The 15,265-nt window shown below is 39.5% G+C and overlaps 1 protein-coding gene across 5 annotated transcripts in view; it reads right to left on the reverse strand.

Annotated features, from left to right (window-relative positions):
* Positions 1 to 15,265, reverse strand: part of MCTP1 (multiple C2 and transmembrane domain containing 1) — a 543,194-nt gene that overhangs the window by 282,317 nt on the left and 245,612 nt on the right. For all 5 annotated transcript variants that reach the window (XM_050943873.1, XM_050943875.1, XM_050943872.1 and 2 more), the window contains 2 exons: positions 7,080 to 7,250; positions 359 to 489 (listed from right to left, as the gene is read on the reverse strand). In XM_050943873.1, the coding sequence (XP_050799830.1) occupies positions 359 to 489; positions 7,080 to 7,250 (302 nt within the window). The remainder of the gene's footprint in view (positions 1 to 358; positions 490 to 7,079; positions 7,251 to 15,265) is intronic.

A 15,265-nucleotide genomic window follows, 5' to 3' on the forward strand; every position in this document is an offset into this window, starting at 1 on the left:
CACAGTAGATTAAAAATGAGGATGTGTTTTAGTCTTACAAGCATTTTGTAATTCATGATATTTCTTTCACCTCTAACCCCAACCCTGAAAACATTGCAGCATGGAACCTCCTGCATCTTGATTATACTTCTAAATACAATATGTCCACGTTTGAAAATCTACGTCTATGAATAGGTAAAATCTGCCACCTACTGGTCAAGCAAAAAATTATTTTGTCAGCATTACAGCAAGAACTGTCATAAATGCAGGAAAACGTACACGGACAAATGGTTATAAGAAATAGTTTTAACAACAACAAGACTCATTGTAATCATATGCTCTTATCTCCAGAGTACTAGTAGGTTGTAACAGCACACACCTGCCAATAAAATCATCCCTTTTGCCAGCATCTTTGTCCCACACAGTAATATCAATAATTCCACCACGCTCTTCATAGAGATGAAAGTCAAACTGCTCCCTCCACTGAGGATTTAAAGTTTTTGGCACAATCTGAAAGGAGAGTAAAGAAAGTCATTATTGCACTGTGCAGCCATGTTCTTCCTGAACAGTGAAATTAATCTTTAGATGCTGCCCAGAAAGTCTAATTTATATAATTATTGTTTCAGTGGTGATTTTTTTAAAGGAAAAAATATAAGGCTACTGAACAACCTCATGTCCCTGTTGGTCATAGTACCAACCTCCAGAATCTCTCAGTTCATCACCACAGAAAGTCTGTAAAACAATGAATTTGCCCTGAGAACTGAACCATTTTTCTCTAGAGTAATGATTCCTCAACTTGAGTGACAGAAAAGTGACAAAGTTGTCTTTCTAAAGCAAAACCAAAAAGGCTACCTGAAAATGACAAACTGAAATGGAAAGCATTTAACCAGCAACTGCAGTTAACCAGCTTTGCATGATCTCCTCCTCTTTTTCTTGCCATTATAATGTTCGAGGTTGTAGGGGTAGGGAAAATGAATTTACCAAGCTAATTTGTTGTTTATTTTTAATTACAGGAGAAGATGTAAATGAATTCAGGTTGAAGCAGACAGTTTCAATAGTGATTTTTACTCTAGTTATCTCTGAGAAGAGGTTATTGTGCAGTAACTGCTGTTCTTCAAGATGTGTGTCTCTGGGGGTGTTCAACTTCAGGTATGCCTGCACCCCATGCACCTTTGAGCAGAGATTTTAATTAGCCGTGCCTGTACGGCCCACACATGGGCTCCAGACCATCCTTATGCCTCGCACTAAGGATACATAGAGCAGCACAGGCAAACTGCCCTCAGTTCCTTCTCCACCATGAATTTCCTTGAGACAACTCTGAAGCACAGGCAAGGAGGGCAGACAGTGGAGCATCCATAGGGATACACATCTTGAAAATCCAGTTACTGCATAAGACGAGTAAACTCTCCTTCTTCAAGTAGTGTTCCTTTGAGTGCTCCACTTTAGATGACTCCCAAGCAGTATCACTGGAAGATGGAGGGAGCTTCAGAGTCGAGTCCAACACTAAAGATAGTACTGTATTACCAAGCAAAGCATGTGATCTGGCATTGTGAACCACAGCATAGAGTTTGGAGAAAGTATATACTGAAGACCAGATGGCCTCTCTCAAGAGTGCCATGGAAGCAGAATGGAATCTTGTACAATGGGCTAACAACCTACAGGAAGTTGAATGTTGGCAGCCTCACCCAGAGATCCACTTTTGATTTGTCTGTAAATTAAACAAAACATGGAGACTTTCTAAAAGTCTTGGTTCCGTCCAGATAGATGGCTAATGCCCTTCTGACATCCAGAGCATGGAGGATGACTTCCTCTGTGGTCTGGTGTGGTTTTGGAAAAAAGACTGGAAGATAAACAACCCGGCTGATATGGCATTCAGAAGATACCTCTGGTAGAGAGAGGAGAGGCCAAAGGGAAGCACTTGATATTGGAAGTGATCCTGACTGACTAATCTCTTGCGAGAGGCATGAATAGCAACATGAAAATATACATCCTGAAGGTCGAGGGTTGCAAACCAATCACTGAAATCTAATGATTGAAATGTAGCTGCACGAGACACCATCTTGAAATTCTGTGATTTCACAAAGGCATACAGGAGCCGAAGATCTAATATTGGTCTCCATTTCCCATACTTTTTTTGGAACCAAAAATAACTTGGAATAGAAGCGCTTCCCCTTGTGCTGGATTGGAACTGGTTCTATGGCCACTGTGACTAGAAGAGAGATGACTTCCCGTCTCAACTACAGTTTGTGAGATGGGCCCCTGAAAAGGGTTGGAGATAAGATGGTTGGAGTAACCCATTGTTATAACCTCCAAAACCCATTTGTTGGAAATAATCTGTTCCCAGGCAGGTTGAAAATGGGAAAACTTATCTCCAAAGGGTTAAAAGTGGGTATGTTCAAAAAGAGGATATTCCCGGACCTTCAACCAGACCATTATCATGGCTGAGGACAACAGTTGGGAAGTGATAACAGTTCCGTTAGGGTGCCTCTATTTTGATATCTTGATCTCTTTCTTGGTGGCTCTACAGAACCATAATATTTCAAAAACTAGACCATTTGGGATCTCTGTGTGGTTTGAAATCTACTATATTTTCTTTGAATGCAGGCATATATATTCCGAGAGACGTGAGTGTGCTCTGAGTCTTTTAAGGTATGTAAGGATTCATCCGTGGACTCTGAAAAGAGCATGAGTCCATCAAAAGACAGGCCCTTCCACAGTCTTGGACCTCCTTAGGAAAACCAGATAATTGTAATCAGGATGCACAATGCATGACAGTGGAGGAGAGGGATTGAGCCACAGTCAGCTGCATCTAGGAAGGCTTGCGATGAGGTCTTTGCTAAGAACTGACCTTCTGTTATGATGGCTCTGAATTGTTCTCAGGTGTTCCTCAGCGAGAAGTTCAATAAAGCTGTTGAATTTACCATAACTGGTGTGGTTGTATTTTGCCAACAGAACTTGGTAATTTGTGATCCTCAATTGCAGAGTCACTGCAGAGTAGCTGTTGTGACCAAATAGATAAAGTCTCTTTTGGTCTTTGTTGTAAGGCTCATTTTTTGCATTGTTCTGTGTGCCACATTTGTTGATTAAATCATTTGTTTGTGGGTGGGAGAACAAAAACCTCAGAATTTTTGGCTGGCATGTAATATTTTTGTCTGCCCATTTACAGATAGGCCATGCCATGACAGGGGTCTGCCAGACGGTTTTAGCAGGTTCCATAAGAGCCTTATTGACTGGCAATGCAATTTGGCCAGAGACTGTCAAATGTACAATGTCCAAAAGTTTATGTTCTGATTCTTGGATCTCCTCTAAGGAAACTGGAGTGAGTCAGCAACATGTTTAATCAGTTCCTGGAACTGTTCAAAATCATCCACCAAAGAAGGTGGTCGAGGCATTACAGCTTCTTCTGGAGATGACAGAGATATTTGTATTGGGGTGGGGTGGGGGTTTCACTCTAGCCTCTTGCTCCTTGTAAGTTTCCTCTTGAGGCTGAGGAGGAAGATATGGTACATGAGATTTTTCTATGCTCCCCATGGGAGTAGCTAGGAGCTTTCAAAAACTGCTGGTGATAGAGAGCCCAATATGGCTAGTGAGGGAGACATAAGGTAGAGGAGCGGACATTCAGTGTTGATCATACTAATGAGAAGGGCCATAAGGTTATTGGTCCTTATGCATATTCCTCTCATGGTGGGTGACCCAGGAAATGTTCTCTCCATGGTATATAGGAGACACCTCGACAGAGATCTGGGCATAAGAAAAATCATTCTTAATGTAGTCCAACAGTGAGGCAGAACTAAAGATGAAGGTAGTTGTCTACCATGTGCAGCAGGTATTGGAGAAGTCAGAGTCACCAGGGAAAGATAAGATCTCAGTGACCCAGAAGATCTTGATACTGACAAGCTAAGTTCCCTCTAACCTGTGCGGCCACACAGATGCCTATTAAGCCCCGCGCAGGGGCTCAGGGCTGCGGTGGGGAGAGGTGCCTCTCCTGGCTGGCCCCAACACGGTCCAGCCGCGGCAGGGAGAAGCGCCTTTCCCTGCCGGCCCCAACACAGATCTGCCCTGGACTTTCGTGACCTGGGGAGAGGCACCCTTCCCCCAACCCCAACCCAGCCCCGGCACAGACCTGCCACAGCCAGGAGAGAGGTGCCTCTCCTCCCCCCTGACCCCGAGCCTAGGTGCTGCTATGGGGTGTCCTCTCTCCCTGTCGTAGGCCCTGGGCAGCCTGCACCCCAAACCGCTCATCCCTGGCCCTACCCCAGAGCCGCACCACCCGTTGGAGCCCTCACCCCACTGCACCCCAACGCTCCGCCTCAGCCAAGCTCCGCTCCCAAACTCCAAACCCGTCGGCCCTACACCCACCATGTGAATTATGTTACACATCACCTCCATATTGGTGCACATAACAGAATTCATTCCGCATATGCATGGGAAAAATTAGAGGGAACACTGTTGACAAGTGCTTGGTATCCATTAGCAATGTGGACTCCAGTTCTTTAGAAACGAAAAGACCCCTGGAGAATCTGAAATCTTGTGGTGCTGAATGTATCTGATCAGAGATTAAGTGAGGCTCCACAACAGCCATGGTCATTATTAATGTTGTTGATTGCTTCGCTGGTGTCTCAATCTGAGGGTGCTGATTGTTAGACATACACCTCCAAAACAAACAAACAGTGACAATACCAAAGATTCTGATGTCTTCTGGTGCATCGGTGTAGCAGATTGGGATACCAGTTTGGCTATGAAAATGGATGTTATTAGCTTTCTAGAGTCAGAATGCTTGGGGTCTGCAGATGGTACTGGTTTCTAAGAAGCTGATTTCTTGGGCTTTCTGCTCAGATCATGTTTCATTGGTACTGAAGCATGCTTGGTACCATGGCTGTCAGAAGAACTCAAAGCCTTGATGAGCTCCCGGTACCAGTGCTGGGAGCCTCAATAGTACCTATTCCAGGACCTGAGGTCTCCTGGAGTGACTGAGATTTCTTCAAAGAAGGATCTCTGGTGGGAGACTCAGAACTTCTCTTCCATGGAGCCTTGTCAGTACCTTCACCCTTATACTGCAAGGATCTCTGTCACTTTGATACAGAGGCTGACAGGGCACTAAGTGCACTTGAAGGTTGGTGGACAAGAACGTCCTCCAAATCCAGGTCTGAAGCTGGTATCAGAGCTTCCTCTACCATAAGAAGCCAAAATTCAAATTCTCTGTTTCAATTTCCAGATTTGCTATTAAAAGTAGTACAGATCTTACACTTGGATAGTATATAGGTGTCCCCTAAACAGTGCAGGCATGGAGAACCACCTTTGCTAACCAGGGCAGACCCCAGCTGGAAAGGCAGTGCTTGAAGCCTGGGGAACTTGGCATAACAAGCGATAACGATCCCTGATAGATGCCTCTCAAAAAAAAAAAAAAGATGAAAGAGGTGTTATTTGGAAAAAAAACAACAGAAATAGAAGGGGGGCTTATTCAACTAATAATGACAAATAAATTACTAAACTAGACTAAACTATACTATACTAAGTTATAGTAAAGGTGAACTCCAGGAAAAAAATTGGGACTAGATATAATAAAGGTTCAGTCTCAGGCCACCAGGTTGTTGAGAAGGAATTGAGGGTGGTCTGTCCGTGAAACTCACACATCCACTCTAGACATCCTCAGTCCAAGGTATGAGGATGTCTAAAGTGAATGTGTGAACTGAATTGGCTCTGTTACTGAAAATCTCAGATCAAAAGCACATGTGCACTGGGACCAGAGGGATGTTACTCAAAGAAGCAACATATATTCTATAAACCAAGCCCTCTCTATACCATTATAAATAAATAAATAAATAATTTTGGATGTTTGCTACCTTTTCAAAGAAAATGATTTCAATTAAAACAAAAAAAAGCAATCTGCTCCATCATAGCTTAATAGCAGCAGTAACTTCTATATTGAGCAGGAGTGGAAACTGGCCCAAAGTCTTCCTTATGGGGCAACTACTACCTTCAGCAAAGGCCACAAATTCCACTGGATTTATCACTAGGAGTCTTACAGGCTCTCCTCCTCTTTGGACAGGAGACAGGCAAGCCCAGAAATCCAACCCAATAGGAGCAGTATTAAGAATTCACCCTTCTTCTGCACAACTCTCACCCTTCCCATCTCCACAATACTGACTTTCTGAGATAAAATATCTTACCTCTTCAATAAGCCAAGACAACTCCTCTAAAGGAGGAGTAAGAAGTAAGAGCCAAGACAACTCCTCTAAAGGAGGAGTAAGAAGTAAGAGCCTACTGAGTGGACTTGTAGGCTCTAAAGTTATACATTGTTTTATTTTTGAGTGAAGTTATACAAAAATAATAATTCTAAATTTGTAAGTTCAACTTTCATGACGAAGAGATTGCACTACAGTATTTGTATGAGATGAATTGAAATACTATTTCTTTTGTTTATCTTTTTTACAAGGCAAATATTTGTAATAAAAAATAATAAAGTGCACTGTATACTTTGTATTGTTTTAATTGAAATCATTTTCTTTGAAAAGGTAGCAAACATCCAAAATTATTTATTTATTTATTTATTTATAATGGTATTTTTATTATTTTGCAGTGCTATTAAAACTGCAATTAATAATGATTATTTTTTAATCGCTTGACAGCCTAGTTTTAATCCTTCTTTCTCCATAGCAGCCTGGAAATCTGATCAATTAATTATGATACTGAAAAAGGAAAGGAAAAATAAATTAAAAACCCCAAAACTGTGCTGTTACTTGCAGTCAGTGTCCTGTAAGGATAGAAGTCATAAGTGGGTGACCAGTTCCTGCAGTAAACCCAAACACACAAACCAGATTGGTTTGATCTGCAGGTGCTAAAGTCCCATGCAGATGGAAATCACTGTCACAGGCACAAATCCCTGCATGAGGGCATAAGAGAGCTCGGCACTTGCTGAATCCCTAGATGAGAATATTGGCAGTAAACCTAAACTGCTGGGCATGTTACCACAATATTGCTGTATTTGGCATATAGAAAAATACCTAAGCAGTAATACAACAAAATTCCAGAAGTATTAAAATAGTCATTCAAGCAGAAGATCCCAAATGTTAAGTACGAACACAGTTAAAAGAAGTTACCTTACTCTTGTACTTCTGATGGCCCAGCCGGAACTTCACATAGGGATCACTCAATCCATTTGCATCCATGGGCTTCAGTTCACACCCCTCTATCAAAGTGATACTGACTATTCCTCTCCAGAGCTGAGATTTTCTGTGCATGTCTGACAGGCGTAAACTCTGGGGCTGAAACTTCAGGTTAAAGAAAAAACAGATTTAGTTAAAATATGCAAACATTTCTTTTGTAATTTATTCTTCTGGCATTTATTGAAACATAGGCTGAAAAGTTTGTTTCCCTTATCTGTGGATTTTCGGGTTTTTTTACAAAATCAAATACAGTGCCAAATACACAAGTAAAATAACCTCTCTTTCCCTACCCAAGATCCCCCTGAGGGGGCCACTTAGGAATCTGGGGCAAAATCAGTACTTGGCCTGCTAGTGAAGGCAGGGGGCTGGACTCAATGACCTTTCAAGGTCCCTTCCAGTTCTAGGATATTGGTATATCTCCAATTACCCTTTTTTATATGCATCTAAAGATCGCATTAGCTCTTTTGGCCACAGCATCAAATCGGGAACTTGTGTTCAACTGATTAGCCACCGTTACCCGCAAATCTTTTTCAGAGTCACTGCTTTCCAGGAGATAATCTCCTCCCCTGGCCCACAGGAATAATCATGCTACAAATAAATATTTTAAGATCTGATGAAGAGGCATTATATGAACAAGTGAACCTGAAAAAGGAATGTCAAAATATTATGGGAGATGAAACCTTGATTAAAATAATGCAAAGCACTATGAGAAGCAGGAAGGAGAGGGAGGGAAAGAGGGCTACAGAAGAGGAGGGAAATAAAGTTCAGAATGACTGTGTAAATGACAACAATCTGCAGTCACTAAAATTATTCTTATACCCACAAATAGTTGACTATTATGGAAAAACACCAAGGGAGGCCAATCTTACAGATGCACCATTTTAGAATCTCAGCAGTAATCCATTCAGTTTTGCTGATGTCTGCGTAGGCCACTTCCTAATTTGACCACTGATATTTAAAAACAAAACAAAAAATGAAAAGCTTAATTGAACTTTTAAGTACAACTACTAGTTGATCTACTAGCCACATGTCCCAAAAAAGGAATTTAGAGAACAGCGTCACTGGTTGTGGAAAAATCCTTGTATTCTTTTGAAAACATATCTCCTGATTACAAAATGTTCTCTCAAATTTGTTCTATAAAAACAGGTATCTTTTGTTTTCTCTCAGAAATTCTGACACAGATGAAGAGTCCTTATCTGCAGTAGTTTGATATGATTGGCTATCCATAATTTAACCGGACATTTCAATATTCAGTAAAAGCAGCATGGCACGAAGTGTATATGCATCAAAGGAAATATTTCTATTGTCAGTGTTCCCTCCTATTTGTAATATTATATAATTCTGAAGACTTCTCTGTCATCTTAATGATAATTCCCATTCTCATTTACAAAGCACATCACCACACCAAGTAGTTCTAGAATTAAGGTCGACAATAAAGGAGACTCATTATATTATATAGTTTTTGTCTTCTACCCAGTACAATACCACAGTATAGTGTAAATGTCAGAGATAAATTAGCTGTGTTTGAATATTTCAGTTAGTGATGTAACTGCTCTTTTCACACGTGTTACAAACATTGCAGAAAGTTAGTATGTTTTCACCAAAGTGGATCTGCTGACTAAGTTTACTGCACGTTCAATCTCTGCAAAGGAAAATGGAATTAAACTTCAATATATATTTGTGCATTTTGGTAAAATCAATAGTTTTATTCTGTTCAAGAAGTCCACGACTGGACTAAAGTGATTATCAAAACCATGTGGAAACTTGTACTTAAATCCATCGTAACAGAGCGTGAACACTGAAAATGCTGACATTTACACAGAAATATTACTTACCTGTTTTGATAATTAACCAGATAGGCTCTCTTCTTCCACTCACATTTAACACAAATATAAGCCCTACTGAATCTCTGGTTGTCTTTTCAAATATTAGTGTGGTAGCCACTATTCTCAAGTGTTTTGCTCTGCTATTGATTCTTACCTTCTATCATCTCAGTAATTTTTCTGTAAACATCATTTATTGCTGACAAATTGACATCTAGATGTGGATATTTTATGAAAGTGAAAATTCTTATACTGTATAGATCAAAGTACTTTTTAAAATTATATTTCTCCTCCCATTTCCAAATTATACTAAATTATTATTGCAACATATTAATCATTTTCTGAATTAAGAAATATCACACAAATCAGTATTTTTGTTTGCTGCCATAATCTTTATAATATAATGTGCTATTTCCCATTTTTTTCTCAGCTCATGAAGCCTCATGCAACACTGGAGGCTATGCCCTCAATGCTAATAAGGGAAATCATTTGAAAATGCTGCCAACACTGGGGAAAAAAAAATCAGTGACTACACACTTAAACATCTTGAATCAGGCACAAAATCATTATATAATAGAGACATCACTTTCAGCATTTCACTTTGTACAGACTCAGACTTGTTCTGGAAGTGCACACAACATTTAAAAAAAAGTGAGATGGGTAAAGCAAATGTTGCACTGTTACTGCAAATCCTTTTTATAAATTATAATACATGAAAATGTATATTTTAGACAACATACACAAGTCTAATCACTGAGTTCTGACAAAAACTGTGGCTGTAATGCAAGTTAACATTAAGTGCATAATTTAATGTTGTAAATGGAAAGGAAAATAAATATTTAGGAACAACATTCTTAAATATTTATCCTTCTTTTGTCAATAAATGTCATAACTATTTTACAACAATTTGTAGGTCTGGTGAATCAAAAGTAATTTCCAAATACACACTGAAGGATGCCAAAATATTTTTACTGGGATGCTGTTAATTAAAATAAAAACTTGCTATAATTCAGACTATTTCTAGCTAAAGCGATGGAGAATGGACTTCAGTCTTTTTTTGATTATACCAGCTTTGTATACTGTAGTACTAACATGGTAGATAACATTTGTAATGGAACACTACCAGAGCCCACAACAACTTTTCCTTGGCAACTGAAGGTGGAGGAGGGAAAAGAGGGAAGGGGCTTTTTTTCTGAACCCATAAAGTTTGCTACTTCAAACTACAGATTGGAACTAAAAAATTATACTGACTACAGACCTAATTAAGAGCAAAGGCCTTATTTTAGAAGACAATTTCTTATCTTCACATTTCCCCCTAAATTTTACCAGTACACCACGACATGACAGAGAAGAGCTGATAATTGTTAAATGACTACTTTTTTCCATTATGTTTGACTAAAGGTGCAAGATAATCTGTTACTGCACCTTTCCTTAAATTAAGGCACTTAGAGGGTTTTACTGATGTGTTTTAATGTGTCATTAATGTATCAAATTTAACTATGTCCTCCAGATTTAAGGACCAATCCTGCTTCAGTTGACATCAATGGGAATTCTGCTCTTGATTTCAACAGGAGCAAGAGCAGGCGATTACTGAGCTGAAAATAATTTTCAGTTTAAATGAACAATATTCCCTTCCAGGGCCTTATTTTGGCAAGCTTTTGCTATAAGGTATTATCTTGCATTAAAATTGCTCTGCCAAACTGATGATAATAAGCATCTTACATAAAAAAGTGTCTGCAGCTGGATTCATTTCTTGGCATGGAAACTATGCTTAAGTGCACTTAGCATGTTAATTAGACACTCATGAGAGTGCAAAGTGCAAGTGGTATTTATAGACGTAAATTAAAGCTGTTTATGTAAAGACAGAATTATGTCACTGATCACAGCACGCATTGGTTGGTTTTCCATCAGAAATGCTGATTCAATGAAATCAAAAAATTCCATGGGAATGTGCAGATTCTGTCAAAACTTGACAGAAACCAGGCAGATAGGCAGGTGTTCTGCCTGTTTGCCTGCCTGCCTCCTTGGACTCCCCAACTCCTCAGCAGGCTATCTAACAGCTTTCTGGGGAGTCAAGGTCCCAGGGCTTGCAAACCCTCAGCTCTTTGGTGGCCTACATGCTGGTTACCAGAGAGCCCAGGCTTCTTAGCACCCCAACTACCTAGGCAGTATGACTCTCCCTGGAGAGTTGGGTAGCCCCTAGAAGCAGGATGAAAAAATCTGTTTTGGGTCTCCCAAAACAAATTTTATTTTAGAATTTAGCTTCCATGAAAAAATTCAAATTTTTGAATTTTTCTTCTGATTTGCAATTAATTTTTTCCAAAAAAAAAAAATCAATTTTTCCCCCATGGGAATTATATTTTTTTCCAGCCAGCTCTAATCATCATATTGAACAGCCAATACCAGCAGTGGACTCATCAAGAATATTGCCAGAAACTACTCACGTGCTCAAAGTTAGGCACTTGCTTAATCAGCTCAGGGTATATTTACACTACACAAGGGGCACTGCAGCTACACCTCCATAGCACTATAGTGTAGATGCTTGCTATAGAGATGGAAAGGGTTTCTCCATCTCTGTAGCAAATCCATCCCCTTGAGAGGCAGTAGCCAGGTTGATAGAAGAATTCTACAGTAGCTGCATCCACTGTGTGAGTTAGGTTGACCTAACTGCATTGCAGAGGGCACAACATTTTTCACAGCCCTCGGTGACATAACCAGGTCAGCTTAAGTTTTAGGTGTGTACCCGTCCTTAGTTAGGGCCTTTAAGAATGTTTATAATATTCTAAAGTAGAAGCCATTATCAAGTCAACATCGGGCAACTGTTATAAGTTACCACAGACATATCCTATTCTAAGCTTAAGGAAAAGCTGTGGTAATCACATAACATTGTGTGGCTAGTGTTGGAAGATTCAGACTTTTTTTTAATGGTAAACACAAGGTTGGCTTCTATAATGGTTGTAGATAAACCAATGTTCTAGTTTACCCAGCTCCAAATCTGGATATGTGACCTAGTGCAGACATTGCACACTGCCTGTAAGGCAACACTATGATATGCCAGAATTAAACTGAGACCTTCTCAGCTGCTTGTTAGGAGGCTTACTTTAGACCCTGGTGTTAATCATTCCTATACCACTACTTCATAAGCAAAACTAGCAAAAAGGGTGGACATACTGTATTTGCATAAATCCAGCCCATTTTCTGACTCCAGCATAAGAGAATTTAGACCACAGTTCCAATAGCAATTAATTGCACTTCTCTCTCACTTCCAACATCTAGGATGACTATTTTGCCTATTTCTAAATCATTACACCTTGCACACAGTCCGTTATTTGAATTCCATGAACTATGAGTTAACCATAATGGATATGGAAATTAGAATCATAGAATGATAGGACTGGAAGGGACCTCAAGAGGTCATCTAGTCCAGCCTCCTGCACTCATGGCAGGACTAAGTATTATGTAGACCATCCCTGACAGATGTTTGTCTAACAGGTATTCTTATGCTGGTTTATGTGCTTTATCATAACACTGGTCTAAACATTTTGGGTCTGTGACCTGCATGTGAGGTAGGGTCCCCCTTTGGTCATGCCAGAGTCAGAAAGAATAAAATATATCTGAAGAGTCATATGTGGGCCCAACCTGAAGGTCCCTTTCAGAGAGTTTTTCAAAGCATTCTACGACTAGTAATTGGTTAACTTCAGCAAGAATAAATGGAACAGCTTTATGTCAGATATATTCTCAGTTGAGAAGCTTATTGAATATTTTTGGATTTACTTTACAATACTGTAAATCCAACTGTAGAAAACATTCAGAGCGACAGAGCACTGGAAAACAAGGAGGGACAGAGCACTGGACATGCCTTTCTCAGAGAAATCGACAGATCAGTCAAAATTTTCTGTTCTCTATTGAGTTGTTGACTAAATTATTTGGTGCAGCCAGTAGTAAAAATACAAGAGAGAACAGTATATGAATACTAACAGACAAAAAAAGAGATGATATTGGCAGGATTAAGGCAGAACCATGGCTTGGAGAATCATATTCCTGAACAATTTTGTGGAGGGCAGCTAGTAGGGTCAACTTCCAGGTTTGGATGTTGGTCCATGTTGCCACTTTGCATACTATCTTTGCTTGACATGCTGATCTTCTCTATTAAGAATGTGGCCATCAATCTAGGACTGGGCTTTGGGTCCTTAAAGTGGGATTAAATCCCTGATTTTGAAAATTGAATGCTCTCAATTTTATATCTGGTAGAAATGATCTTTTGACCTCTGTCAGAGATGAAAGTAGAGAAAAATCAGTTTTGACTTCTCTAATTCTATTTAAGGACAAAATGGCAAGAATACAATATTGTGAAATGGAAAATATCCTTATAACTTGACTCCATTATGTCATCAATGCCATGAAAAATGGAGCAGTAAGTTTCCAACTAGATTGCTCCCAGCTCTAAGACTATGTGTGGACACAACTGCTGCTAGGACCTCTAGCATAACAGTAAGAAAATTAAGTGACATTGTACATAGCCTGCACTAGAGTCTCAATGGGTGTAAATGATTAGTCGGCCTGTGAATGCCTGCAGTATAGCACTGAGTTTCCTGGGTGGATTAACCTATTCTGCAGTTTAAGGAATTTGAAGCTGAATGATGAGGGACTACTCCCCTGGACTGCAAAACTTTGATACAAGAAGATATATGTCCCCTGAGGGTACTGGCTCTAACACCAAGGGAGAGAACTTCTTGTAGGAAAAGATGGAGCACTATCTTGTGGTCCACATTTTTCCAGAACATCAGTAAATTCAGAAGTTTTATGTATTGCTCAAGTATCCTGGCAGCACTGAAGTCAGTGACAAAGGATTTCACCCCAAAAGCACATTCATCACTTTCGATCAAAATCAGGGAATTGGTAAAATGCATAAAATAGCAGAGGAGGCCACTCAAGATAGCACATTCATTACTGTTTTTTAGTCTGTCTCTCTGTAAAGGAATAGTGATATCTTGCAATTTGATAATATTGCTGAAAAAAATCTATATTTAGATATTGGAACTTTCAAGCAATCTCTTGAAAAACTGCCTGGTTCAGAGATCATCCCACTGATAGATGTTTTCCAACTGAGTCAATCTACTTTTATGTTTAGGGGGCCCTTTATGTGAGAGGTGCTCAGGAACACAAAGTGTAAACCTATCTAATGAAAAAGCAACACAGGCTTCCAGTCTGTCCCCATCTCCCCATCAGTCCCTGCCTTACTCTCTGCCTGTTCTTAAGGAATTGTCATTTTACAATCCAAAGATCATTTTTACACTTTTTCCCACTTCTAATTCTCCCACCTGTGGTTACAAGACAGACTGCTGGACTCCATCTGGTCAGAGGTAAAACTTCAAAAGCAAATTACAAATGCATTGTCCTTTAAGGACTGGTAGACAGGCTTTTTGAAGCTGTCAACTCCCTTCTTGCATAGATACAAGCAACTTCAGCTTGAATTAACCCCTTGTATTCATATAGCAAAAACTACCATATCAAACAAATGGAAGGAACATATTCATAAAATATTACAGGCAACCCAACTGACTGCTGAATGCGGGTGAAATTACATATCAGCCCCATCTGTCTTTTAATAATAGACTTGGATCTTAAAGGTATACATTACATCTCGCAGTGGGAGTAGTGTCTGTAAAGTTAGCAATAACTAGTGTGAGTAAACACTAATAATCTAACATTTTGCAACAGAAACATATTTTTGTTTTGCAGATTTTTATCCCCTTCTTGTTTCTTATTATGATCAGTTGATGTTTGGTTTTGGGCGGATAACACATTTGCTCTTGCAGACATATAAATCAATACTGAAGTTCATTTACTGTTTCACTGGCCACAAACTTACTATTTATCCTTTTGATTTCAACACTAAATCCAATCTCACATTATGTGAGTGGCAGAAGTAATAAGATTTCATCTGGAAAAAAATCCTATTATTGGCAGTATGGGTGAGAAAGAAAGAAACCTCATTAATGGAAGTCAAAACAAGGAAAATACTGCGTGAGTACTTAAGCAATGGGAATGCCATCATCTTGTACAAAAGGATAAATGCGACACGTTTCTCTCTGTGATAACTACTTCCTTCAGGCTCAATAATACAGAGGAGATATGTATAACCCTTTCCAGATAGCATTGCACTGTACAGAGTATAAAAAGTTATAAAGGCAAAACATTGTCTCATTTGCCTCTCTTACTCATTGATAGTTGGCCAACATTTCATAAAGGGGCTCAGACATCATCTTCCCTTTGAAAGGAGAAGGACTAGAAATG

This window comes from Gopherus flavomarginatus, chromosome 3 (genome assembly GCF_025201925.1).
Source record: "Gopherus flavomarginatus isolate rGopFla2 chromosome 3, rGopFla2.mat.asm, whole genome shotgun sequence".
Taxonomy (NCBI): Eukaryota; Metazoa; Chordata; order Testudines; family Testudinidae; genus Gopherus; species Gopherus flavomarginatus.